This window comes from Poecilia reticulata, linkage group LG21, assembly GCF_000633615.1.
Source record: "Poecilia reticulata strain Guanapo linkage group LG21, Guppy_female_1.0+MT, whole genome shotgun sequence".
Lineage (NCBI taxonomy): Eukaryota > Metazoa > Chordata > Actinopteri > Cyprinodontiformes > Poeciliidae > Poecilia > Poecilia reticulata.
This window is the reverse complement of record NC_024351.1, coordinates 20,983,960-21,011,845: the sequence shown is the minus strand read 5'-3', so window position 1 is coordinate 21,011,845 and position 27,886 is coordinate 20,983,960. Positions and strand designations below refer to the sequence as shown.

The window sequence follows — 27,886 nt, the reverse complement described above, 5'->3', positions numbered from 1 at the left end:
GTTGTTCTCATTCCTACATCAAATGTAAAAAACTTTAACGGACGGTTTGGATGTGTTTCTGTGCTCTGTTATTAAAATATTAAAAACTAAAATCTAACTTTTGTACCATGTCTGTCGCCTTAATTAACCTTGTAACACAATCACAGGCCGTAATCTCTGATTCTGTGATTTAGGTCCATGATGAGACGCTGCTGAACATCAACAACCATTTGGAGAATGGAGGGGGAAATGACCTGGATGGAAATGTTGGGCCAGGAGGAGGAGGAGGAGGAGGGGACCAGCTGAACACGCTGAAGGAGGAGATCCTGACTGAGCTGGAGAGAAGAGTTTCTCTGTCCTGCTCGTCCTGTCAGGTACAGATTGCTCTTTCAGGGGATGTAATATGCTCCTTCTTTTCTGGAGAAGGATCCAAATTATCCTTCAAAGGAAAAGGAAACATAACCTTTTAATTAGCAGGTGGATTATTTTCTCCATGAATTATAGACATGTTCCATGTTGTTGTTTACGTCCAGAAATTTCTTGCCTGTGCACAATGCTGGCAGGCAAAAAGACGATTCTTTTACTTGCCATCCATAGTTGCGCTGCTGCAGTAGAATGGTTTTGTTAACAAACTGAAACCTGGAGATATATTATTGTTAATTCAGTGCAATGCACCACAGCAAAGGGAAAAATAACTCAGAAAAACTGTTGAAGAACAACTCAAAATCACTCATATTCTTTTTTTCTCTCGCTCTATGTGTCACCTATACTACACACCAACCCATTGCCATAGCAACTGACTGACAATGGGTCGGTGGCAATGGCGCCACTAGCAGACAGAGCAGAGATTAGTTCAAGTGTATCAGGATTCAACACCGAAAAACAGGCAAACATTTCCTACACAAGGAACAGAACACTCAGTCCGTAACAGTGTCACATGTTCAGGTGATAAATGATCGTCTGTACGCTGCTGTGGTTCTTTAGCTGATTTAAACTCCTGCTAGAAATGGAGTTGGGTCGGTGTGTGGGTCACCTTATTTTTTTAACTAATCTGAAACACATTGAATTCTGCAGCACATATTTATGTTAAGGTCGTCAAAGTCAAGCTAGCTTAGCTGACCTACTTTCCTCTCCCTTGGTATTTTTTTTATCAAAACTTTTTACTGACCTGTAAAGTGTAATACCATTGGACCTTTTTGTATATTTGTCATAGTTTTGACATTTAACAGCAAATCACTGTCTATTTTTCTTTTCTATACTACACATACTTTTAAGATTTAGCCCGTTATATTGACAACAGCTAAGTCGTCATTGGTTAGCAGTTTTTAAGAAGGTGGGATCTTGTGTATGTGACATTATGTTGCAACCTGTCCGTGCTATTGCTATCATTTATGATGCTGAATTTCTAGCAATGGTAATTAGTCAAACTCTGTATGAGAAGCTTGATGTCACAAACCAACAGTCCATTGTCCTAATAATGTTGTTTTCCTCTAGGTTGGTGTGGAGGACTTGAGACGGCAGCAGGCGGAGGATAGGGAAAGGATCAGAGCTTTGGAGAAGCTCATAAACTCCATGGACCAAAACATCAGGCGTGACTTGGAAATCTACCGCAGAGAAAACAAGCAATCCCAGACCTGCTGCAACACCATCACAGAGCTGGAGAAGAGGCTGTCAAGCATAGACGTTCGACTCACGTCCACTTCGGACAAGTGTGATATCATCAAAGGGCGACTGGATAAGGAGCTGGCTGGGACGGGTGGAACAAAGGGACGAGTCACTGAGGATCGGTTTAACAGCAGGCTGAGAGAGATGGAAAAGAGGTTCAACACCACGATGAGGAAGACGGAGCAGAAGTGCACCAACACCGGGAGCAGCTTGAAAGAAACCCTGCAAAGAGATTTCACCCAGCTGCGTAACAGCGTCTTTATTCAGCTGGATGATCACAGCTCTAAAATCGGAAGACTAGACTTGGAAGTTGCAGATCTCGGAGATACAGTGAGGGACCACAGCCGACGTTTGAGCCATCTGGAGAACGCTACAGTCTTCCTTGACAGAAAGTTAGCCTCAACCACAGAGATGTGCAGTGAGACCTGTGGGCACAACGGAAAAAGTCCAGTGACAGATGAGACTGTGAAAACCTTGGAGTGGAGAGTTGTGACCAATCAGGAACACATCAAGAGGTTTAATAACACCCTGAACAACTTGTCTGTGACGGGAGACTCCCTAATTGACAGAGTGATTGACCTCACCAATGACATCAACAAGATAAAAGCAGTAACCGGACAGAACGGTGAACACTTCACCCGCATTGTCTCAGAGATCGACACACTGGGCAGAGATCTTGATGACTGTTTCGTTTGTCGCAATGTGGAGCAGGACTTGCGCTTGCTCACCAACTCCACAATGATCGGCCTTAACAAATGCCAGACAGAATTGACGGATCTGAGGAGAAAAGTTGACTCGGGGGAGTCCACCTGTTCTCAGGTTTGCTCCAACCTTCAGGAAGAGGTGGGACAACTTAGGGAGGATGTGGAGGAATGTACGGGACAGTGCAAGACCAACATAAACGACTTGAAGAAACGGTTGGACGGTCATACCTTCCACAGCGGGAAATTAGGTGGGGATCTGAGGTCAGTCCAAGGAGAGCTGAACAATGTCATGATTACTTTTAACTCCATTAATAACACACTGAAGGACCTGGGACGGACTGTGAAGACACATAGTACCACGCTGACGGATCTATCCAGCACAAATTCAAACACCAATTCTGTGGTAAGCTAATGAGATATCACTGCTACTAAACTTAACACAGTATATTACAACATTTTAATGTTTATTAGCTATTAATAAAATGAAGGCCCATGTAGTTGCCCTTACTGCTGGTTGTTTAGTGTAAAATATTACATGTTTAACTATTTGATTTGCTTTGCATCATAGCAATATCTGTACCTCTGCAGGAGGTTTAGCATCTTGGGTATTGGGATTGAGTGTCCTACTTTAAAGTCCTATTTAAAATGTTATATTTAGTTCTAGCAATATACCAATATGTCAAGTTTATCATTAGGTAGATGAAATTCCTTGTTGGATAGGGACTTCATGGTGAGCATAGACCCAAACCGTGGACCTCAATAAATCTGTTTTAACTTCCAAGTCTGTAAAATGCTCCATACCAATGCCTAATGTTGTTCATGTGGTCACATCAGACTTCTGACCTGCCACTGCTTTCCTAAAATAGTATTGCTTTTCTACGTTCTTCATTAGAAGGCAGCTGTACTTTTTTTTTAGATTCTTGACATGTTCCATCTCTCATGTGAAAGACTTTTTTGGGTTTAATCTTATTTTTTTTAAAAAAGAAAGAAAGAAAAATGTGCAACTTAAACATGAACATCATCATTTGATGCCCTGTACCAGATTGTAGCTCTTAGCTAGTTTATATCATCATTCTTTTGAAAGGTCAATATGAGAGGAGAAGCCATAGGAACAGCAAACAATCCAGATAATAATAGTTTAAAAAAAATACAAAGCCACCATAATACAGCAACAAAATCACATATGATGAATGTATCATCTTACTCAACTACTGTAAGATCTATTGACAACAGCTCTGATTGGTATTTGATTTTTATACAGTGTATGTAAATATCTAGGTTCACTTATAGATGCATTTCATACTTTGTCTTTGTAAGCTATTATATCTGTTAATTTGGAAGAATATGGCTTGATGTTAATAAAACGCAAAGTTCAGTTTCTCATAAAGTCAAAACATTACACCACTAATAAAACCAATAAAAGAAGTATGTTAAAAAAAATTTTGACTCACTGAAAGTATACCCATGCACTGTACAGTGTATGAATTATTTTGTTGTAAAAAAAATATGAGTACCTTTTATACCATGCATAAAACTGAATGCCAAAACTATGTTATTTAGAACTTCCTTCTCTAAGTATTTCTTCAATGTCTCATGACCCCATTGACCAAAGTTACTCTATCATGCTGATCTGAAATATTTTCCACTGAATAAAACAGAACATCCATCATATGATGGATCTATATGCTTATCTTCTTTATTTATCTGTATGATATTAAAAATGTGTTTTCTGTGCACACTGTAAAAACATTGGACCACTCAAAAATCCTTTCTGGCTATCTTGGAAGTCTGGAAGCACTATAGAAGAATAGCACAACCCTGCTGAGAACGAAGTGGTTGCGATACCATAGGAGAATAAATTGTGGTAAAGGCCTACAACATGAAGCGACGCTTTAAAACACAAATGAACACGATTGTGTTTTCTCTTCAAGGTGGAGGACTTGAAGAATGAGCTGACAGATCACGTCGACGATGCTAATGTCCGGTTCGGCAACCTGGTCAGAGAAATCCAGATAATCAGGAACAACTACGCCACGGAGCTGGGAGAGTGCCGGCGGTCCAGCGACGGCCTGGACCGAAGGCTCTCCAAGCTGGAGGGGCTCTGCGGCCGCCTTGACTCCTTCACAGACAGCCTGGAGAAAATCAAACAGGGCCTGAACAAACATGTGTCTGGCCTGTGGGGCTGTGTGAACGGCCTCAACGTCACCGTGACGTCCCAAGGAGAGCTCATTGACAACATCCAGACCGTCCAGCTGGACCGTGTCCACTCCAGGATACATACGCTCAACTCCTCTGTGCTGGACTTGGGAAGGCAGTTCACCATTTTCAGGGATCAGGACTTTAGGGGTGAGTTTCAGGGGAAAGGGAGCATGGGATTTCACTTTGGTGAAGGCGGATGCACATTAAGTAATGAAAGGCATTAAAATAGACCAAAGAATCCAGGCAGTCATGTTTGAAAGAATTCACTTAAGAGCCTAGTAAAGTTTGTTGTCTGTCTGAAGGACATCTTCTTGTAATCACATAGTATGAAAGACACAGCTGGAGTCTCACCAGGCTAAATGTCTTGGCTTTCCTGACTTAATGTGCCTCCCGTTTGAAGCTCCTTAGAACCATTAGCACTACTTAACAGGAGTTTGTGTGCAGTATTTCTGTCTCTAAATTGTTCTTTCCCTCAGGTTCCCCGGGGCCTCGAGGAGAGAGAGGCGAATCTGGACCACCGGGTCCTATTGGACCCCAAGGAAGGGTGGGACCTCCAGGCAGAGAAGGCAGACAAGGACCAGTGGGACCCCCAGGTACAAAAACACAAGGAGTGATCTGTAAAACATACACATTGTACTGCGACACTTTTTGTAACTCTTAAACTTTGTCACATTTAATGCCAGATTTCAGTGTATTATTATTATTTGTAGTTCAGAATTGGGAAGTGAAAGAGCAATAACAGATGGTTTAAATTGATATCCTGAAGAGTGTGTAACACATTTCTTATCAGATCCCTTAAAGCTACATGCAACTTTTACAAAAATATGTTTTGTACATATTTGTTCAAACTGTCACTGTGCCGAGACAGGAGACAGATCATTTGTGAGAAGATCGATATCCTCCATCTCCTCCCTGAGCAACTATTGGTGTCTGAAGAAATGAACCACTCTTGACCAAAAACAACCAATCAGAGCCAGGAGGAGGATCTTAGCGCTGCTAAATGTCATCAGAGTCCATGCTAACTAGTCTTGGCATTCATGACAGACTCAGTTGTGGTGAACCAGCTGTAGTGTAGCAGAGAAAAAAGGGGAAGGGTGTGAGTAACACATACATGAGAATGATTGGCAGCGCTAAGAAGTGTCATGACATAGTGATCATTTTAACAAATATGTAAAAGACATTTTTTTTATAAAAGTTACATACTGCTGATTTAATTTTGATACAAATAAATACAATCCATAGTCATCCTGATTAAGAAAAAAAAGTCAATTTGTGTGTAATTTAATCTCTGTATTAATCTAACTGTAGTGTGAAGGCCTCAGAGGTTTGTTAGAGAACATTAAAGAGATGATAAAATCATGAAGATCAAGAAGTTGTGGAGAAATTTAAGGTTATAAAAATAATAATAAATCAGACGAGATGGTAGAAAAGTACCCTGAAAGACTTGCAGATGGACTTGCAAACAAAGCAACACCAGATATTGAAAATTTTTAATTTTATACGCTACTTACTGCTGATCAAACCCCTAAAAGTCCCAATAAAATACAGTGAAGTTTGTGGATAGAATGCGGCAAAATGTGGACGATGTAAGCGATGTGAATATTTTTACAAGGCTCTGTTTGCTGAAATACCAGTGAATGGCTTATTTGGATATTTACCTTACTCTTTATATCTTTCATCTTGCTTTCCAGGGCTCAGAGGAGAACAGGGTATGTACTGTACTTACTGAACAACAGATGAAAGCCCTCATTCCACTTTGATCTATAATTCTCACTAAGCTCTCCTCTGTTTCTACTTTGTCATCTGGTCTTCAAGGGTCCGATGCTCACGTGCCGCGCCTTTCTTTCTCTGCTGCGCTGACTCGCCGGATGAGGAAGACGGGAACCATAGAGTTCAATGAAGTATTTATCAATGAAAATAAAGCCTACGATCCTGAAACAGGTGTGTGCTAGTGCTTCAAGCACTTCTATCAGTTCCTGTCAACTCGGTTTGTGTTTTCTTTATTCAGGTTCAAAGGTCCTGTTCTGTAGTTAGTTAGCAAAATAGCTAGCATGTTAGATAACTAGTAAGATAGATAGATAGATAGATAGATAGATAGATAGATAGATAGATAGATAGATAGATAGATAGATAGATAGATAGATAGATAGATAGATAGATAGANTAGATAGATAGATAGATAGATAGATAGATAGATAGATAGATAGATAGATAGATAGATAGATAGATAGATAGATAGATAGATAGATAGATAGATAGCTAGCTAGCTAGCTAGCTAGCTAGCTAGCTTGCTTGCTTGCTTGCTTGCTTGCTTGCTTGCTTTTGTCCCTGAATAAATTACTTGTTTGAAAAGTAATTTCATCTGTTTGTCTATGTTTGATATTAGAACTTGTTGAACTATCTGAAACATTTAAGTGTGATTAAAAAAAAAAGCAGAAATGTTTGCTGATCAAATATATTTTTTTACAGCACAGTACACCCACAAAGAGAGAGAAATTAATCTCTTTGTCACTCATACAATCTTACATATTTACCATGAACACTGAACTAACACTGTCCCGTTCTACAGGTATATTTACGGCGCCCCTGAGTGGCAGATACTTTTTCAGCGCCATTTTGACGGGTCACAAAAACATGAAGATCGAGGCGGTGCTTTCTAAGTCAAACGTTGGCGTTGCCCGAGCGGATTCAGCAGGATATCAGCCCGAAGGCCTAGAGAAGCCCATGGCGGAGGCCAAACACATCCCTGGAGCCCTGGCTGTGTTCAACATCATTCTACCCTTAGAGGTCGGGGACACGGTCTGCGTCGACCTCGTAACGGGCAAGCTGGCCTTCTCCTCTGAACCCTTAACCGTCTTCAGTGGGATGCTGCTGTACTAGACCGTCAGAGAGGACGGAGTACGACTTCAGAGTTCATCTTGTTGCATTGAAATCTCTGCTCTGGACTCTTAACTCAAAGAGCCATCGACAGTGGGTGAAACTGATGCCAGTGGACTGGATTCATCCAGCAAAGAGAAAAAATGCTTGACAGCTTTAAGGAAAAGGTTTTATTTTGTTGATTGTGATGTATTTTTATGTGGAAAAGAAGCCACTGCAGGGTGATTTCCTATGTTCCTATAAACTTGGACGCTTTACTGATTGCACCAGGACATCCATCAAGTTTCACTTGTGTTTAAAAAAAAAAGGATATTTAGTCAAATGGAGAAAGATTAAAGATGTGGGTGTTTTTCTATTTATCTGCGCTGTCCACCCACGTCACTTCAAATCTTCAGCATTCATTACGCACTCGTTTAGCCGTTGTATTTTTTTTTTTCTTTTTTCTTTTAATATGATCATTTATTTTTGTGTTACTCACAGTTTCATTTTGACCACAAGTGAGTTCCCAGAAACGCAATGCCGAGTGCCAATTGTCTCGAGGAAAAATGCGGGAGGGACAAAGTCCAAACCACTATTCTTTAGGAGGAAATGCACAAATGAAGTCACTGACAGTTCAACATAGAGAAACCGCAGGATTTTATAAATCATGCAGCCATAAAACAATAAGACCATTTTAGGACTTTGGCCATGCCCCGAAACACAAAGGAAGCAGAGGATTTGTCAAAAGGAACAGAGGGGATTTTTCTTCTCACTCTGTGTCCTAATAAGGGATATCTAAAGTTAGAAGACGAGGACTGAGATCTTACAGTAACAGGAGTTTGCCGTCAGCATAAAACCTCTGTTGATTATACAACATATAACTAGTGATTTTTTTTAAATACAAGATTTGTGGTAAAAGGTTGGATTTATTGTCAACGTTTTCTTAAATATACACATATACCTCCACTAATTATTGAGTAAATGTCTCTTAGCATTTTTCAGATACAACACCCACATGTAAGCCATCAGCTGACTGGATATTAAGTCACAGTTCCTTTAAATATGTTCATTTCCTGACAGTCAACCTTTAAGCTTAGCTTCCAAAGCACTTCAAAAACACCAAATCGTACCAAGTTAGTCTTGTCTGTTTTTAAGTGCAAATATCTGAGAGTGAATTTGAAACAAGACAAAACTAAGTTATAAGTAACTTTTAAGCAAGATACAAGAGCTTGTTTTAAGTCAATAATTAATTAATACTGATAAAAGATATACTAGTTCCATTGGTAGATTATTCCACACATGAGAAAAATTTAATTTTAAGTGAAATAATCAATTTGAACAAGTACTTTTTATAATCATCCATCCATCCATTTTCTTGCACCCTTGTCCCTCAGTGGGATCGGGAGGGTTGCTGGTGCCCATCTCCAGCTAACGTTTCGGGCGAGAGGCGGGGTCACCCTGGACAGGTTGCCAGTCTGTCGCAGGGCACTTTTTATAATCAATAATAAGTAATTATTTACTTGAAACAAACTCCTATATCTTGCTAAAAGTTTACTTGTAAGTTGGTTTTATCTTACTGCACGTATTCTAAGATATTTGGACTTGAAAATAGACAAAAAAAAATACTTGCAACATTTTGCAGTTTTGCAGTGATTTTTTTTCTTTGGTCAGGTCCAGGAAGATTGATGCAGGATGTCTAGAACTACTTTTGATCTGTGTTTGGAATCGTTGTCCTGTTTGAACAGCCAGAGGATCCTCCTCTCAGATGAAGGGGAAATATGTTTTCGGACTTTCAGGGACGACTCAGGAACCACTAAGGCCCACGTCTATTATAAACAGGAAGCTGCTGGGACATCCATGTCATCTCTTATGGTGAACTCACCTTAACATTAACACAGACTGAGAGGGAGCCATCCAAGGAAGTAGCATTAACTCCAAAATGGACCAAAAAACCTGAACAGGGTAAATAATTAATGTAGGAAAGCTTTCGGGTCAGACATGAGTAAGTCTGTCACAATAACAAATTTTGCTGAACGATAAATTGTCCCAGAAATTATTGCGATAAACGATAATGTTGTTTTGAGACCATTTTCAAGTAATGAAAATGCTAGTGGCATAATAATGCAAGTAGGTATTCTCAAATCAATAGACTTTCATCTAACACAGGAACTGAAACACATTTAAAGTATCCAAAATACATAAATAAAACAACAAAAAGAACAAGTGAATTGAATTATGAAGTCTCTGTAAACAAAATTGCCCTTCAAACAAGTTGCCAGTTGAGACTTCATCCAGTCTTTGGTAGAGAGAGAGAGAGAAAAACAGTCATGCAAATAAAAATGATCAAGCTCGTTTTAATTTATCACGTGATTAAATGATTTATTGCGACATTCTTAGACAAGTTTGTCCATAATCCCAAGAAGAATGTTCCAGATAAGGCTTTCAATCTCAAAAACACTTTTGTACACAATTCAGTATTCCAACAGAACAATCAACAACCAAACGTACCTCAAAACTGTTCCCCTTTCAAATGGGTCAAACAGGCGAACATCAAGCTTCTGGGAAGGTGCTGGCCTCAACACTTTGGGGGGAAAAAAGAATCTGTGGATTTCACTGAAAAGTTGGGCCAATGCCAGGAAACCACCAGTTTGTTTTGTTCTGATAAGAAAAACCCATCAAATATCCATGAGAACTGTGTCAGGAGCTTGTCGATCACTTGGATAAAGTGGTTTGACTTCTCTACACTGCAAAAACACAAAACCTTACCAAGAATGTTTTGTCTAGTTTCTAGTGCTGATACCTTAGATCACTAAAAACAAGACAAAACTGACTTATAAGTAACTTTTCAGCCAAATAGACAAGCTTGTTTTAGATAAATAATACTGATAGAAAGTACTAGCACTATTACCAGACTTGTTTCACTTATGGGAAAATCACATTTTTACTATTAACTTGGGTTGAGATGCTTATTTTTTGCAGTGTACAATCTGCTAAGGGATATCTAATCATAAGATTAATAACTAATCATATAATCATTAACGATTAATATATTTGCACATTTTAACTCTTTATGAATTAGACAAAACACAATTTATTCAAAGTTGTAGACTTTATTTTTTCCCCATTAAAACTCGTAAATGTTGTGTGGCATAGACTCATCTCAGCCTATAAAAGAACGGCTTAAATGCATCATTAAAAGTAATATGACCATCATGTCCCCAATTAGTGGCTTTAAACTTCAATAAATAGTATGAGTAAAGCTCACAACATTAATTAATCAAGCAAAATGAATCTTTATTGCATTGGTGCGAACACTTTGTCTTTGTTGAACGGCTTTGCAGCCCTTTAAAAGTTTAATTGCACATTAAATGAGGTCGGTGGATGTTGAGAACAACAGCAGTTTATTTTACTTTACTTTTTCAGACTGAGCATTCTTATAACAATCATATAGACTTCTTCCTCAGATTGTTTTCCCTCCTCAGTGTGGGAATGTACAGTTACATTGATACTTCTTCTATGCATTGGGCAACTCGTGAATATTTTCCTACATTTGAAGCCCAGTAAGATTGTTTTTAAAAGCTACCACTTAAACTTGCCAGTTACTGTATATGTGTTGTATGTTTTCCCACGCGTGTGCCTCAAATACAGATCCCCAGATGAACACAGACGTCAGCAGTTATGTTCCTTTATTAACAGCCCGATCTGTTCCACCTTTTGCACGCTGCTGCTCCCGCTTTAGACGTGTTTAATCTGGCACTCTTTGGGTCTTCACAAATACACACAGCTGGGATTATTTTACTCCCTTGCTCCTGCTTAAACCCCTTTCTTTCTCTCTCTTCGTCTTTGACCTCCATGGGTTACTTTTAGCTCCGGATTTGAAGGGGAGAGCCGGGAAAAAAAGGGATTTGTTTTCTGCTCTCTGGTGACACCTGGCGGTCGGAATCGCCAATCTTCTCCTTCCGCTCCAACTTTGAGGATTTGAAGAATGCAAGAATTTCCCAGAAGGAAAAGAGATCCTGTCATTCATGCATTAGTCATCTCGGGGAGCCACAGTTATCTTGATTACCATCTCCGGATTCAGGAGCCTTTCATTCCTCTGCCACTCACGCACACAAAAGTCATCCTCAGGCCTGAGTAAGTTGATCTGTGTGCACCACCGGTGAAGAGCAAACTGGTAATTGAACCTGGACTACTTAGGTACGTAAGAATGCATAACAAGATGGGAAATGGATACGGGCCGTTTCGAGACGGGTGATTCCGATTTGCAATTAATCTGTGGCGTGTGAGTTAAAGAAAAACAGCCGTTTTGAAATACCACAGAGATAATTAAATTAATGTTACATAAAGAAAAGAAATAGAGCCACAGTCATTTGGAGCTCATTTCCTCTAAATGCCTCCAAGAGTATATATTGTGGACTCTGACAAGGGATAGACGGCGAAGGCGTATAATTAACCCCTACTACTGAATAAGATATAAAAAAAAAAATCAATACTGATCCCTGACGAATGTAAGCAGTGCTAAGGTTATAAAATGGTAGATATTATGGATGACCAATGAGCATTTTTAAATAAAGTGTCATACAAAGACTCATACTCTTTCAAATTTGTAATATTTTGTTAAAGCTACAAACATGAACATTAATTAGGTTATCAACGTTATGAGGCAGTCTCTTCGAGGATAGTCCTGAATGCAGCTTTATTCGTTTTCCCAACAATAATAAACAGCATCAGGTTCCAGTCAAAGTTCAGGTTTCTGACAGGAAGTAGAGTTTTGGTGGGTATTATTCCCAATTAAAGACTTGCCGTGCTCATTTCCTCACATCCAAACTTACAGAGTGCTGCCATAAATCAACAGGTGATACAAGAAATCACAAAGAGGGCGCAGACATTTTATTTTGACGTGTTTCAGCTCGTCTTCCTTGACTTATGTCACACATTAAAGTTAGAAAAATGTATATATTTGGTTTAATTTTTCTTAACATGGTTGTACAAATTTGTGTAAATCCTCTATACATGCTAGTAAAAGGGAGGGGGGAAAAAAACGTTTCATCCAATTAAAGTACTATAATTGGACTCACTCTTCTTTGACAGCGCTTCACTGTCACGTGACTTGTAAAGCTTCCCAGCAGCTCCGACGCGGACCCGTCCGTCCCTCGCGGAAAATCTATGCCGTGTCACGTTGCCATGGAGACCATGTTTGTTTTCTTCCCCCACAAAGCACAACCTTCCCCCTCACACCAAGTGAAAGGTTGTGCTTTAAAGTTTGTATAGAAGCGTTTATGAAGGAAGACTGGGAACCAGTGTGGCTTGTCGATGAGCAGACAGAGGTTTTCTAAGGCGGGTTAACAGCAGAGACCAGCTAACCTGCCTGTTCGCCCTGTTTACAGGTGGGTCACTGAGCCTGTTTGCACCTCCATGTTTTAAATATCTGCCCTTTTTTTCGTACGCAGATAGATAGCAGCTGTTACGTACACAGGTTGAGCCCAAACTTTTTGCGTGGTTATGTTCGACATACAAACAGATGCTATGGATTTATTGTTATAATAAGTTTCGGGGGAATCTGTTTGAATCTTCTTATTTGGGGTCAATAGGAGCAGCTATATCATGACCCATTCCAGGCAGAGAGGAGGGCCATGTTATGATTTTATTACAGGGCAACACAGAGACGCAACCATTCCCCCACCCTGAGGGCAAATCAGACTGATGACTTCAAATAACATGAATATTTTTAACATGTCCACTTTCTGTAAGCTAGTGGTGAAACTAGGAAACTAGACATTTCTCCAAGGACTGACACGAGAGANGGAGCTTTATCAATGTTTTATTTTAAGTATAACATGGAAAAAAAATATCATGTTATAAGCGAAATAATCTGCCAATGGAACAGATACTTTCTCATCAATATTAAGGAATTATTGACTTAAAAATAAGCCCCCATCTTGTTGAAAAGTTACTTGTAAGTTTGTTTTGTCGTATTTCAAGTGTTCTGAGATATTTGCGCTAGACCAGAATGACTCTGTGAGATTTAAAGATTTCTATGCAACTAAAGAGTTCAAAGGTTATTCTTTGGCTGGGCGTCCATCTTTGCCTATTGACCTAGATTTGTGTATTTTGATGTTAATGTGGAAGTTGTTGCTTGTGTCTTTTAAATTACAATGATGTAATGTCTTGGCCAAGTTTTCCTTTAAAAGAAAATAGAGATTTTTTTTTATTTTTTATCTCAGGTGACTCCCAGGTGTGTTTCAAATTAAATGAGCATGATTTTTATATTGATTGATTGTATAAAATGCATATAGATATACTGTTAGGGTTTTGTTTTGCTAGTATCATTTAACTGTCACTTTAGAGGTCTGAATTACAGCCTCCATGTAAGAAACATGAGCCACATACAGCTGAGAGGAAATAACCTAAGATACTGCTCTATTGTTTGTATTATTATCACAGTTTCTAAGTAAACAAGCAAAAAAATGACTTTTTTTTCAACTAGCAATACAATGATGTACAAAACCCCATTGCAATATTATTTAAGAGTGCAAGTGTATTTCAGCATACGGATGAAATAATACCAATCTTCATCTTGTAAAAACGTTTATTTGATGGTGAGCCCACATGCTGCCTGATGGGCCACATGTTTTGCTTTTTTATGCGTCTGCTCCATTCACACTGAGCCAGATTCTGGTTCTGCTGGAGTTTTCTTCCTGTTAAAGAGGAGTTTTTCCTCCCCACTGTCGCCACACGCATGCTCGGTATGAGGGAATGCAAGCGATTGTCGCTAATCTGCTTTTTGACCAATTTGAGTAATAAACTGAACTTCACTGCAATTTTCTTGATAACTTGGACTGTACATATTATTGGACTGAAATTAGTTTTTTTTTTTGGAAAAGTGCCTCAAGATAACGTGTTCTGAATGGATATAAATAAACTGAGTTGAATTGAATGTCTTGCTGAATCTCTTGACATTTCTCTTCCCTTTATAGAATATTGTAACTGATTCATTGTCGGGTACTAACTCTGTATCCAGTAACTTTTCCCCACTTCAGCTTCTTGAGGCTGAGTGAAAGATTACAATCTGAAAATATTTTCCAAAGTTTCTAAAAGATTTCATTTATTCTGTCAAATCTGTAGTATGTAACTATGTAGAATGTAAAAAAAACAAACAAACAAAAAAAAAAACACCGATGATGGTAGATAAATGGTTTTCCTGAGGTGATTGACAGCGCTAAGCCCCTCCTCCTGGCTCTGATTGGATGTTTTTGGTCGAGCAGTGGATTTCTTTAGACGGCAACAGCAGGACTGGGAGGAGGTGGAGGAGCTCGATCTTTTCACACATTATATGTCTCATATTATACTGATGTGATGACATGGTGACAGTTTTAACAAATATGTGTAAAACATTTTTTTTTACTAAAAGTTACACAGTGCATCTTTAATAGTCGTTATCAGGTAACAGAGGTAAATTCGTTGTGTGCTGACATGAAATTCTGCATTTTATTTTCAATTTTATTAGAAAAAATAATCTTTTTAAGTATATCATAAAAAGAAATTAAAAAGCAACCTTGCTGTTTAAATAAATGCTTACAGATGTCTCTTCTCTTGCATTTACAATCGGTTCTAGGACGCCAACTCCAAAACTTCATAACACAGTAATGCTGCAGTGGGAAGCTTTATCAACTCATTTATGTTGAATTTCCAAGCGTTTTCATTTTTCCTCCGTCACCTCCACCTTTTTCTCTCAAACCTTTCTCCATCAGGCTCTCAGGGACGCCAGAATGAGCTGCGCGGTGGCAAAGGGCCGTCTGCAGGTCCTCCAGATCTACCGCCTGCTGCAGTGGATCCACAAAGGAGAGAAGGATGAGATCCAGAAGATGGTGAAGCTTGGGGTGAAGAACCTCATCAACCTCACCGAGCCACAGGAAGGCCTGGGGGTGCTCCACCTGGCGGTTTCAGCCAACAATAGCGGTGATGAGCTTCATCTTTGCTCTGTCTGATTGTAAATTAGACGTTTCGATCAAACAAGTGCTCGAGTTGCGTTCTGCGGGTGTAACATTTGTCAACTGAAGCTACGTTTTATGACAACAAACATTTAAGCGCAATCACGCCGCTCCATTTCTATGTCTATGTAACAGGAAAGTTGTATTTATTTTATTAAGGTAATTTGAGTCGATGTGTAAAACCTCAGAAACTTCACTCTAAATGATTTGTTTGGTTAGTGGTAGGGAGGAATGAGCAGTGACACGCGTTATCTCAGGCAAACAGAAAATGGCAGCAGACTAGCAAAACGCTGGATTTTTTTATTTTATTGACATGCTAATCATTGGTGTTTGCAACCAGAGTTTCTGTTTCACACAGTTCTGCGGGCGAAGGGTGTCAGGTTCGACGTCCGTCTGAGTGTGTCTGTTGCTCTGTCTCCTCACAGACCTTGTTGAGTTTCTCCTCTCCCTTGGAGCACATCCCGACGTCCAAGACAAGATGGGCCGCACGCCCGCCATGCTAGCTGCCGAGCTGGGGAATGAGGACATTTTATCGCTGCTGTTCCAGAAACAGCCTGACATGAAACTAGTGGACATAAAGGGCAAAGGTGGGCAGAGAGTGAAAATAGAGTGAAATGCTCAGACGGGATTGCAGAAGAGCGAGTTAAGAGCTGGAAGCTCTTACAAAAACACACAAAGTGTCACGATAACAAATTTTGCTGGGCGATAAATCGCCTCGGTAATTACTGCGATAGACAGTGTTATTGTTACTTTGAGTCCATTTTCAAGGAATATATTGATAATGGTGAAATAATCCAAGTTTGCCTTATCAAAAACTAAAAAAACTTTACTTTTGTAAAGAACACTTAACATTGGAACTGGAATAACCAGGATAAAACACGACAGTCAAATACAATAAATAAAAATGGAAATAAAAACCACATGCAATCAAAACTTGGAAAAAAAAATTGATTACGATGTCTCATTAATAAAATATGAATCATCACAATGGAAAGTATAAAGCTCAGTTCAATTTATCATGTGATTAATGCTTAATGCGACAGACTTATTTTTGTTAGAGGCTATATATTGTTAATACACTGAAAGCTAACTTTAGCTTTTTTTCCCCAGACTATTTCAATCATTTTTCTATTAAACAGCTGAGTGCAGAAGTTTACATTTATTGTAGCCTTTGTCAATTTGCATTTCATGCAGAACCCAGATGCTCCTGTAGGAGCCCATCAACAAACCCCAGGATTAATTAGATGGAAAATTGACCATACTTCCATAACATATGGTGAAATGATTTTTTCATTACTAAATTAAGGTTGAATGTTAAAACTAAAAAAAATAAATGGTAGAATTCATTTCAGTTTGTTTTAAAGTACAGAGCTGCTTTTAAATACGGTGGAGAGGTTTTTGATAAGCTACGGCTCATGGCAGCCGTAGACAGTTCTATAGGCTTTAGGTGTTTTATCTATTCCAAAACCAGTTTTCCAGGTGCAAATGTCTGAAACTGAAGTAAGATGGAAAAAAAAAACTCTTCCATCAATATTATGATTTGGGAAATTGAAATAACTTGGGCTCGTTTGTCAGATTAAAAGTAACTTTCAAGCAGGTACCAAACTGAATTTCCATTAAGCCAACATGTCTGTGGTTGTTGTTGGTCTGATGTAGTGTCCTAACCTTAAAGGTTGCATTTTTATAACCTGTAAACTGAAAATCATCATAATTAACAGGAAGAAAGACGTGAAAACATCACTGTGTGGAATTAATCTATGTAATGTGTTTCACTTAATGAGTTGAATTACTGAAATAAATTCACTTTTCAATGCTATTCTAAGAACACAGTACTTAAATATGTGTTTTCAGATCYATGCAGTCAATTTGAAGCTGCATGGATCATAGAGGATCCATAATCATTTTGAAATCTTGTAGCCAATCAGGATGTTTTTTTTGCTCTTATTAGGTTTTGTCAGGTAAACGTTGTCTTACATCTCAAGAACGCGTGTGTAGCTTTTGTTTAGATATCGATGAGAAAGACATTATGCATCCAGATCAGATATTAATGCATCCAGATCAGAAAACGCCGTGAAACACGGAGGGACCAAGAGTTGGCATCAATGTTTGGACTTTTGTATCCAAACATTAAATTCACGGTGGTAAAATGTTCTGTTTTGTCATGTAGCGTGTTAGTCCGGGTACGTCAGTGTGTGGCTCTGTGTGTGAGTCAGGCCCCTGTGTGTGTGAGTCTAATTACAGATCAAGTCCTCACGGTGACGCTCTGATGTGGAACCTGCTCTGTAACCCGATAACGCCGCTCGCTCCCCAGAGGCGTGTTCAGCTGAGGCGCACCGCTCTCATCCCCGGCTTCTCTTCAAGCGTTTCATTCCTCACACGTTTTCGATTATTGCATACAAGTTTAAAAAATAAATAAAAATCTGAATTATTTTTAATTTGCAACTTATTTTTCTCCATTGGATCTGAATGGAATAATGGAGGTACATATTTAGCGCAGGCAGCACTTGAACTACACAAAGACTCAGCAATTATGAACCACCCAGCCCGACTCGCCACCTCAGATCTAATTATTTTTGTCAAAGCCCAAATGTAAATGACACTTCTGTCACTTTTAACCTTTTTTTTTTTTATTATTCTTTATCTCATTTGTGATTCAGGCGTGCTGTTCTACTGCAGCTACCCCACCACTCGCCACTCCCGCTGCCTAGAAATGGCACTGAAGAACGGGGCCGATCCCAACAACATCTCTTGTAGCGGGGTTCACGTTCTTAGCATGATGTGTGAGAAAGCCCATGAGTGCACCCCCTTGTGCCTCACCCTGCTGGATGAAGGTGCAGACCCCAACGCGGCAAATGAGGTAAAAGAAGAGAAGAAGAAAACATGACAGAAACAATTTAAATGACAGAGAAAAATATGGAGAAGAAGCCATTTAAAGTGTGATTTCTTCTGCCCAGACAAAGGGTGTGACGGCGCTAATGGAGGCTGCCAAGACGGGCTCCCTGCCAGTTGTTCAGCAAATCCTCAGGAGAGGTGGAAACCCGAACACCCTGGACCAAAACGGCTTCAACGCAGTACACTACGCCGCCCTGAGTGGCTGTTTTGAGGTGTGGTAACTAGAACTTTTTCTATCATATGCCTTTGAACTTTTTCACATTTTGTTGGGTTGCAACCCAAGACACACCTATCCGATGTTAATGTCTTCACTGGTCCAGATATTGAAAAATCTCCCTCTAGGCTCTCACACGCACTCTGCTTTTGATTATGAATAAAATCATTGTTTTTTCAGGTTAGTAGAAATCGTCCTGCAGAATCACTTTTTTCTAAAAAAATAAATAATGAGAATGACAAATTGTATTTATATTTTGTCATTTTCTTAGCACTTCACTCCATTTAAACACCAGAAGCAGAATCTTACTTTAGGTAATTTAGGTTTGGACAATCTGTAACACGTAACTCTGTGACGTTTCCCATCCTTCAGGTAATCATGGTGCTGTCAGGATTTGCAGCAGATATGAATGTGATTAACATGGACAACTGTACGCCCTTACACTACGCCGCTGCCGCAGGCAATGCCCTGTCCTGCAAGTTCCTTGCTCAGAGAGGTACGCCGTGACATAGCAGAGCGTCTTCAATTTCAACACAATCACCCAAAGTATTTGCTCGTCTCTGGAAGAGACGTTAGGTCTCTGGACGTGTCCTCTGGAACTTTAAGGATTTTGGTTACAGAAATGAAGAATAGCTCTTTTGTGTGTTAGCATTGCGAAGCTTATATCTCTGCTTTGATGCATGTGGAGGCAGGAAATGAAATCAAACAGAGCAATACGCAGTCCTGAATTAAATTAAGTAATGCGATCAAGTGTTTTTTTGTTGTTTTTTTTTTCATAGCAGTCTGCTCTGTGTTCAGGTTGTAACCCCAAAGTGAAGAACAAGGAAGGTTTGCTGGCACGTCAGATTGCCAAAGACTCTGGACTCAAGGCAGCGATCAAGGAGCTGAAAAAAGCAGAAAGGGCATTTGGGAAAAGCAAAAAACCCACTGGTGGCAGCATGATGTCAGATCTCTGGRCCCTGACCCTTCACGATTGGTCAAACGAGTACGAGGCTGAATTAGTGGAAGCCTTCAAGGACCAATTTGGCAATGCTGACTTAGACACCTTCATGTCCGTGTTAGAGGACCTGGGCGCTCCGGTTGAACCAGACCAACTCGAGATGGTCTTCTCAGCACACAGCAAGAAGGGAGAGGGCCTGATCAACGTGAATGACTTCATCAAAGGCACCAAGTACATCAAGAAAGCCTTCCGTCTCACTGGGTACACAACTCAGAAGAAAAAGAAAGAAAAGGGGGCTAAGAAGAAGAAGAAGAAAGGCCCGTTTGTCCTCCCCATACCCATTTGCACCCTCGTGCCGGAGCTCAAGCCCCGACGGCCCGACGGCGGCCCGCCTTATTTCATGATTGAGAAGTACCACAACTTGACAGACGTTCGCCGCTTTGACAACGAGCACCCGCCACTTCATCCCATAGTCAATGACTCGTGGTGGTACATAGAGAAGCCAAACAAAGTTTACATCAACATCAACTACTGTGTGAGGAACGGAGATTTGGAGTCTCTGGACCTCGCCTTCAACGATGGAGTACCTGTGGACGCTCAGGATGAATTTTACAAGACCCCGCTGATGGAGGCATGCATCAGCGGCAACTGCGAGTTGGTCCAGTACCTTCTAGAAAAGGGGTGAGTAGCCAAACCCGACATCCAGCTGTTTCCAGTCCAGGCTTGTCAGTGTTGAGACACACCCCAAAACACTTGGTCTGTCGCACAAAACCCCAAGAAAATATGTTGTATATGCAAATACTGTTAAAAAGCTCTGTATTTGGTTTTCACTGGTAATTCCTATTAATAGTTACAAGARCCTTAAAAAGGGTGAAGTCAARTCAAGTTCATTTCCATTCCACATTCCAGGAACAAGGTAGCTCAAAGTGCTTTAAGTCATAAGGGCGTCATACAAAATCCATTAAATATTACATTTTATCAAATGCCATCAACAAAATTGTCAAGCAAATACACGTCAAATATGTTGATCAGTGTTCCAGTTACTACTAATAATAGGCAATTCTAAACAGGTGGGTTTTAAGTCTCGACTTAAAGCTGCGGTATGTGACTTTGACAAAAATGTTTTTTTTGTTTGTTTTGGTTTTTTTCATATTTGTTAAAACTGTCACTATGATGGAAAAACGTCTTGCCATTTCAATAAAACTTTATCCCCGTCATTGGTGGCCATGGTAACTAGCCTTAGCATTCATGCCAGGCTATGTTATAATAAACCTGTTAAAGACTAGCAGAGAGCAAGGGGTAGGGTGTTAGCGGCACATACACAAGAGTGATTGATAGTGCTAAGATCCTCCCCTTGGCTCTGATTGGCTGTTTCTGACTGGGCGGTGTATTTCTGCAGTTACTAGTGTGGGAAGGCAGAGGATGTTGGTTTTTTTCCACATCTGTCTCTTACGGTATTGCGACAACATAATAATAATTTTATTGAATATGAAAAAAAACATAAAAAAAAAAAATAAAAGTTACTTTTATTTTTTTTTAAATAAAAGCTTTAAAGCAACTCAGTGTTTCAGCATCTTTGCAGTTTTCTGGACGTTTAGTCCAGATTAGTGCTGCATAGAAGCTGAATGCTGCTTCTCCATGTTTCTGGTTCAGAACCAGAACCAGAACACCTGAGAGGTCTGGAAGGTTTGATACAACAACAGCAGATCTTTAATGTATTTTGAAGTGAATCCATTCAGAGATTTAAGAACTAACAGAAAGTAACTTTCTATCTGCCTTGCAGCATAGAATCCTTTTCAATAAGTAATGAGGTCTCACTGAACACGAACTCCCACCTTGTGTCCGACAGGGCTGAAGTGAGCATGTGTGACCAGTTCTTCTGGACGCCCCTCCACCACGCGGCCAACGGGGGGTACTTGGAAATTGTGGAGCTTTTGGTGAATGCCGGGGCCGACGTCAACGCAAAGGCCATCAACGACGGCACGCCGCTCATGAGAGCCATCGAGAGCTCCAGCTTCTCATGTGTGGAATTCCTCATCAACGCCGGGGCCAAAGTCTATTCAGAGACTAAGAAAGGTACCACGCAGTCTGAACATTACAAAAGTATTTTATTTTAGTTTAAACTTAGGTTTGAATTTACGCTGTTGTACATTGATACAGATCTTATGACTGTGCATCATCATTTTAAACACAAGTAAAAACAGCAGTAGAAATAAGGAAGAAATCTATTTGTCATTAATTACTGTTCAGAAGCACAAAAGAAAAATGAAAACAACCATAACTGCATTCATTCATCTCGGTCTTGTTTTTTTCCTCCAGGAGTAACCTGCCTTGATATGGCCAGACACTTTGGAGAAACCAGCATAGAGAGCCTGGTTCAGGAAAAGGTGAACGCGCTGCCGGACCCCAAAAAAGCAAAACCTAAACCTGGTAAAAAGAAGGTACCCACGTAGCCCTGCCGTTTGACCGCGGCTTACATTAAAAACGTTCTGCATGCAACTTTTGATGTGTCACACTGACGTTTTGTGTGTGTTTGTTCGTAAAAGGTTTTCTAACAGAAAGCAGTTTCCTTACAATGGTTGAAACGATGCAGTCAAGTCAAACGTCACACTGTGCACGTGTGAAAATAAACCAAACCGATCCAGTTTGGTTTATTTTTTCACTTTCAATACCGGAAGCGAGGTTCGGTATCGGTGGATTTTGATCTGATACATCTCAGAGGATGTCAGAGGAAAACATGCACCAAATAACCATAAAAATTACCGAATTGAAATCACAAAAATAAATTTGCTGGAAAAAAAAAACACTTTTTCGATAAAAGGTTTTTGCGTTAGGATGAGGTGGTTTGTGTTTCGCAAGACTGCAGTGAAAACACTTTTTTGCATCGCACGAGTCTCGTGATCGACAGCTGGACGGTAACTACTGGCAGAAATGTCAAAGTAGACGACAGGAAGTGGTAGGATGATGGTGGTGTTTTTGTTGGTTTTGGACGATGTGCAGCCGGCTCCACCACAGCGCTTACAGCGTCGCACCGTTCATGAAAAGTTGTGTGTAATTCCAACATGTCGAATCCATTACTCTTCTGTAAAATGGCCGACTACAATTTCCCCAAAACGCAGCATATGTAGCAGCTCCCAAGAATATGCGGCTTGGATGGAATAAGACGCCTAAGTCTCCTCTGATTGGTTGGTAGATGATGTTTACATCCATCTCTATCATGATTCTTATTGACTTATCGCGTGAACAAGCTTATTTACATGTGACTTTAATTTCATTTCTTATTTAACAGAAACGCCACAAGTGTTTTTTCGACTTTAACAGAGTTTTGACAAAAGTGTGCGCACATTTGTTGTTGTATCTAGAGAAACAACAATCCCAAAATCGATCAGTCTTTCATTTCACTACATTTGTTGCTCAGCAAAGAAGTTCTTGTTGTCATTGCTGAGAATAGACTAAAACTATATACGAAGAATATTAAAAATTCTGCCAGAGAAGTATAGAAACTGTACACCTTTCTTTTATTAAGGCCAACGTTGGAAACCTCTTCCCACCTTTTTTACTTTGTTACATTTTTTTGTTTTAAATTACTTTATTGTAAAAAAAAACAACAACAAAAAAACCCTACAGATTATGGAAAGGGGATTTTTAATACATTCTTTTTTTTAAATAAACGTGACCAGCACTGGTAGCAGTTGGTGCAATAAAGGAGGAAAACTCTTCGGTGAAGTGTCAAAAGTTTAAAAATCCAGAAGAAGCCTTGGAAATATAAAAATATTGGACAGAGAGGAATGTCTGTCGTCTGTTTCTCATCACGGTGTAATTGTATCTCTCAGCCAGTTAGCATGATCTGCCGTCTGCTTATCAACACTTCAATCACGTAGATGTACAATCATGTAGAACTAGATCTTTAAAAATATACACCTCCATGCATTTCTTCCAGTAGGGATTTCATGTTATGTTTTTAGAGTCGTTTCTGCTAAGTGGACTTGCATGTTCAGTAAATGTTCCACACTGTTAAGTTTCTAAGGTTACGCCTTCAACCTTTTTGAAGGTGTAACCTTCAAAAAGGKTCAGCCACCATTTTGAGATTTTTTTTAAAATTCAAAACAAACTGATTTATTCATGAAGGATTAGATTTAAACTGTCTCTAAGGGAAAAAAAGGACATATAACTGTATCTCAGTAAATTATACAGTAATTCAGCGTAAACGAGAAACTCATGTGGAGTCGTTTCACACACRGTTTTATATTTGATGTTTTTGTTGCTTCTGGACTGCAGTTGGATGAATCTTAGACTACAGCCTCTGTCCACTTTGGGAATCTCCTCCAAACTCTTGAATTGTCTTTGCTTTTCAACACCCAGAACGCTGAGGTTGCCTCTGATGCTTGTGCAACTTTTCCTGTGACACATTTTCCTCCAACTCAACCTTCCATCACCACACTTACGGTGTTTTCACACCTGATTGTTTGGTAGAGGCGTTTCGAATGAGGATCAACGTTGCAACATTTGTTACATTTTCAGCTGGTCCGCTTCACTTTCACACTGTGTCAAATGAACCAAACCCTTTGAAAAACCTGTCCACCTTCTTGCCTGTGGGTGGCGCTGCACCAAGATCCACTGGAGGAAAACAACGTGAAAACCTGTAAAGAAGACACTGAGCGCAACTTCCTTCTTCACAAAATATGAACCAAGACAGAGCTAGCGGTCGTAGGATTTCTCTTTTATCTTTGGCAAAAGACCACGATATATTTCTTCTGCTAGCGCTAAACACACGTTTGTTTTGGATGTATTTACCCAGAATGCCCTGCGCTACTGTCCACTTCCTACTTGTGGAGTGATCTCCGGTCCACTTGGCCTTCCTGCATGCATTCGAACTGAGACCAGGGTTTTTAGGCGGACTAGAGTTTGCTTTTTTGGTCCGCTTCAGTAAGGTTACACATAAATAACATCACTTTTCTGGTTACTGAATCTATTAAAAGTTTCTCTTTTTGTTATCAGTCATTGAAATAAGTATTTATTTGTAAAATACTCTTAATTTAATGATGTGCACCGTCTACAGATCGTGATAGCTGCTCCAAACCTGCATCCTGCATTTTATTTCCTCATAGAGTTGAACGCCACATTGACTGTTAGAAAATCAGAGCCACGGTGAACGGCGAGCGGCTCTTACAGGTGATTTACTTTGGAGCAGACGAGTAGCTGACACAGGGACCCAGAGAAGACGATGCCAATCACCTGAGGCCAGGCCTAGCTAATACACGGCTGCAGACAAACTGCCTTCAGCTCGGCGAAGAGGAAGAGAGTGAGAGGAGGTTGGGCATCTATTAATTCTCTTCATCTTGAGGCGAGAAAAGTTGGGTTTAGCACTGCCCTCCAGGAATTATTTGTGTAAACAGTAATTGATATCACTAATCACAATCTCATTGCGTTCTCATGTATGTGGCTTTCAGAGGCGAAGATCCTAAAAACAAGAGGATTGTAGCTTCTCGGGTAATCCTGTAGTGTTTCTGTAACTCGAACGACTGATGCACAGAGCCTTGTTATGATTTTAGCAGGCTAAAAAGTGCTGACTCTGCACTTACTATGTTCAAGATCTTTGGTCTGAACACTAACGTTACAGCAGTGGAAATGGAATGTGATCAGTTCAAGGTTGAGCATAAATACACTGCTCTCCGTCTGAAAGCTCAGTTCCTCCAGGGGAAGTCATTGGTTTATATTATTATGGCATCATCTTAGTGTCAGATTTTACTCACTGGTGTGTTTTTTCAGCATGTTTTGCTGTTTCATTTTTATTTTCTGGTTTGACTTTTGATTTATTTTTATTTTTTCAAAACTTTTCAAAGGTTTTTGTCACTCATGATACATTTTCTCAGACATCCATCAGCACCTTTGTTTTGTGTAAATATTTCTAGGGGTGGGCAATATGGACTTAGTTTTATCAGGATGTTTTGTGGTAATAATGTGATAACTGAAAAAGTGATGATAAGAAGTATTTATTACTTCTCTTTTAGGTAACTGCAATTGTGGAAATTGTGTCACAGCAATTATATCCCCACAAACACAAAAACTGCTATTGAAAAACATAACATTTCTAATATGATTCTCTGGGAAATGAGAGCTACAGAAATCTGATTTATATTTCTAAAATTGACACAGTAACTGAATTTAATCATATTTTCCAATTTATTGCTACAGTTATTGCACAATTTAGAAAAATTGTAAAGTTAACAATCCTGACAATACACACAGCTTTAGGGGGGTTTAAACAATAATTGGAATTTATTGTGACAATGATAAACCAAAATCTTAACATGACAAGTAATTTATCTCAATAAATGATCAGTGATACAATAATTGCCCACCTCTAAATATTACCAAAGATTTTTTTCCCCCTTTGTATTTTATCTAGTTAACTTTCTTAAATCACATTTTGATCTACAAAATGCAAACGTCTTGTGTGTCTGATCTGGTCTTCAGTACCTTTGAAAAGTATTCACTCCTTTGGATGCTTTACCCTTGGATTGCTTTTACAACCTGGTCAACAACCAGGATTAATAATAATAATAATAATAATAATAATAATAATAATAATTATTATTATTATTATTATTATTATTATTGTTATTGGCTTTTCTAATTATAATATTTTCTTTTTAAAGAAATATTTTTAATATCAAAGTGAAAACTTTAGTACAAAAGATGACAACTAAATAAAAAGATGTAACAAAATATAAGTGATTCCATAAATATCCACCCATTTAAAGTCACTGACCTAATTCAACAAAGGTCCCTCCAATTGGTGCCAGTAGTCTAACAATTTTGTCAGAAAGCCACATTTTGTTGATGAATATTGATTTGTAAGAACAGTTTTAAAAAAGGGTAAAACATCAAATGGAGTAAATACTTTTTTTCATAGGTACTATAAATATCTGTTGAATTTTTGCTATTTCTGCTCCATTGACCGCGTTCCTCTTGCTGCCCTTTACGTCAGTTCTTGGTGATTGCCTTTAGGTGGCTATTGCAAGGGATGCTGTGCATAGCAAGACGATGACTGGGACATCAGGGAGGACGCCCACACAGATGATCTCCAAAAGCATCATCCTCCATAACACCAGGATCACCACAGGAAAAACTAACACAGAGGATATTAGCTTTGTGCCAAAAAYCGTACGTTTGGTTACACTGACACCTAACAACCTTCTACATAAAAGCTAAATATTGACTACATTTGACTTCTATTATTCCTTGTTAACTCCAACTCCGATTGTTGTTTTTTTTTTGTTTCAGGTTTGGGGTGAACCGCCCACCACCAGCCAGCTGATGWCAAACATAGCGAGACGAAAGGGTCGCATAACCCTGGAGGTGGACTTTGACGACTTGTTGATCCCTTTCAGTCAGCGCTTCCAGAGAAGGATCCTGGAGATAACCAAGCCAAAGACCACACTGGAGGAAAGCCAGAGACAGAGACAAGTGTCCTAATTATGTTACTCTGCTTTTGTTGTCATCATCGTTGCCTTTTTATTATTATTATTTTTGACAGCTGATATGAAAAACGACATTCAGCACATGTCCATCCCTGGGGCTGTGGGATTTTTATCAACAACTGAATTACATATAAAGCCATGCAGATAATGAGAATGTGAGTAATCAAGTGGAAATAAAAGGTTCTTTCCTCYTRTGGTTCTTTGTCTAAAACGAAGGAACTATGTTTTTGTCTTTTTTCGCTAATTAATTTTCCTTGGTAAATGTCCACACCTCTGAGCACCTGACTTCTCTACGTATCGTGGTGGACTTAAAGTGGTACGATGACATACTAGGGTTCTTGTAAATAGAAAACTGAATGAGTAATTTTCCACCAAATGGCTCTAATTTTATAGAAAAAAAAACAAGTAAATGTAAGCGTTGCAAAAGTCAAATATTTTCTACCTTTGAAACTCGAAAATGTCCATGTTTTTCAAAAAAAAAAAAAATTCAGAGATTATTCTCAGAACCTTTTTTTTTTTTTTGCCGGAAATAAACTCAATGTTTATAAATTGATAGATAAAGAGATACCCTGTCGTAAAGTTAATTCCTGATGGAGTTTAAATCTTTATTATTATTATTATTATTATTATTATTATTATTATTATTATTATTATTATTATTATTATTATTATTATTATTATTATTATTTATTTTTCTGAGATACAGATTCGTCACATAAGCCACCACAGCTTGTGATCAATCAATCAATCAATCAATCAAATTTGATTTGTATAGCACGTTTCAGCAGCAAGGCATTTCAAAGTGCTTTACATCATTAAAATAAAACAGGAATAAACAGTGAGAAAGAGATTTTGAAAAAGATTAAAACAAAAAAGATAAAAACATTAAAACCTCAGAATTTTAGTTAGAACGCCATCTAACAAGGGTACTCACTCCATAAAACCTTCATTAAAACGTAAAC

General features: G+C 39.1%; 2 protein-coding genes across 3 annotated transcripts in view; both read left to right on the top strand.

Annotated features, from left to right (window-relative positions):
• The window catches only part of emilin1a (elastin microfibril interfacer 1a), a 31,901-nt gene extending 23,528 nt beyond the window's left edge, over positions 1-8,373 (top strand). Inside the window, exons 6-12 of the mRNA XM_008398165.2 lie at positions 174-353; positions 1,474-2,751; positions 4,280-4,694; positions 5,024-5,140; positions 6,239-6,256; positions 6,363-6,488; positions 7,117-8,373. Of these exons, the coding sequence (XP_008396387.1) occupies positions 174-353; positions 1,474-2,751; positions 4,280-4,694; positions 5,024-5,140; positions 6,239-6,256; positions 6,363-6,488; positions 7,117-7,427 (2,445 nt within the window). The 3' untranslated portion in view covers positions 7,428-8,373. The remainder of the gene's footprint in view (positions 1-173; positions 354-1,473; positions 2,752-4,279; positions 4,695-5,023; positions 5,141-6,238; positions 6,257-6,362; positions 6,489-7,116) is intronic.
• A 4,189-nt stretch (positions 8,374-12,562) lies between these two features.
• On the top strand, positions 12,563-27,139 carry ankef1a (ankyrin repeat and EF-hand domain containing 1a). Of its 2 annotated transcripts, XM_008398166.2 has the most exons (11): positions 12,563-12,790; positions 15,155-15,362; positions 15,820-15,981; positions 18,052-18,251; positions 18,349-18,498; positions 18,873-18,996; positions 19,299-20,121; positions 21,290-21,516; positions 21,760-21,881; positions 26,452-26,607; positions 26,728-27,139. In XM_008398166.2, the coding sequence occupies exons 2-11, from the start codon at positions 15,173-15,175 to the stop codon at positions 26,917-26,919; spliced, it is 2,346 nt and encodes a 781-aa protein (XP_008396388.1). In that variant the 5' UTR covers positions 12,563-12,790; positions 15,155-15,172; the 3' UTR covers positions 26,920-27,139. The 2 variants fall into 2 exon arrangements, with proteins under 2 accessions (XP_008396388.1, XP_008396389.1); XM_008398167.2 differs by lacking the exons at positions 26,452-26,607; positions 26,728-27,139 and adding an exon at positions 24,549-24,569 and having other exon boundaries at positions 12,568-12,790.
• The last annotated feature ends 747 nt before the right edge of the window (positions 27,140-27,886 follow it).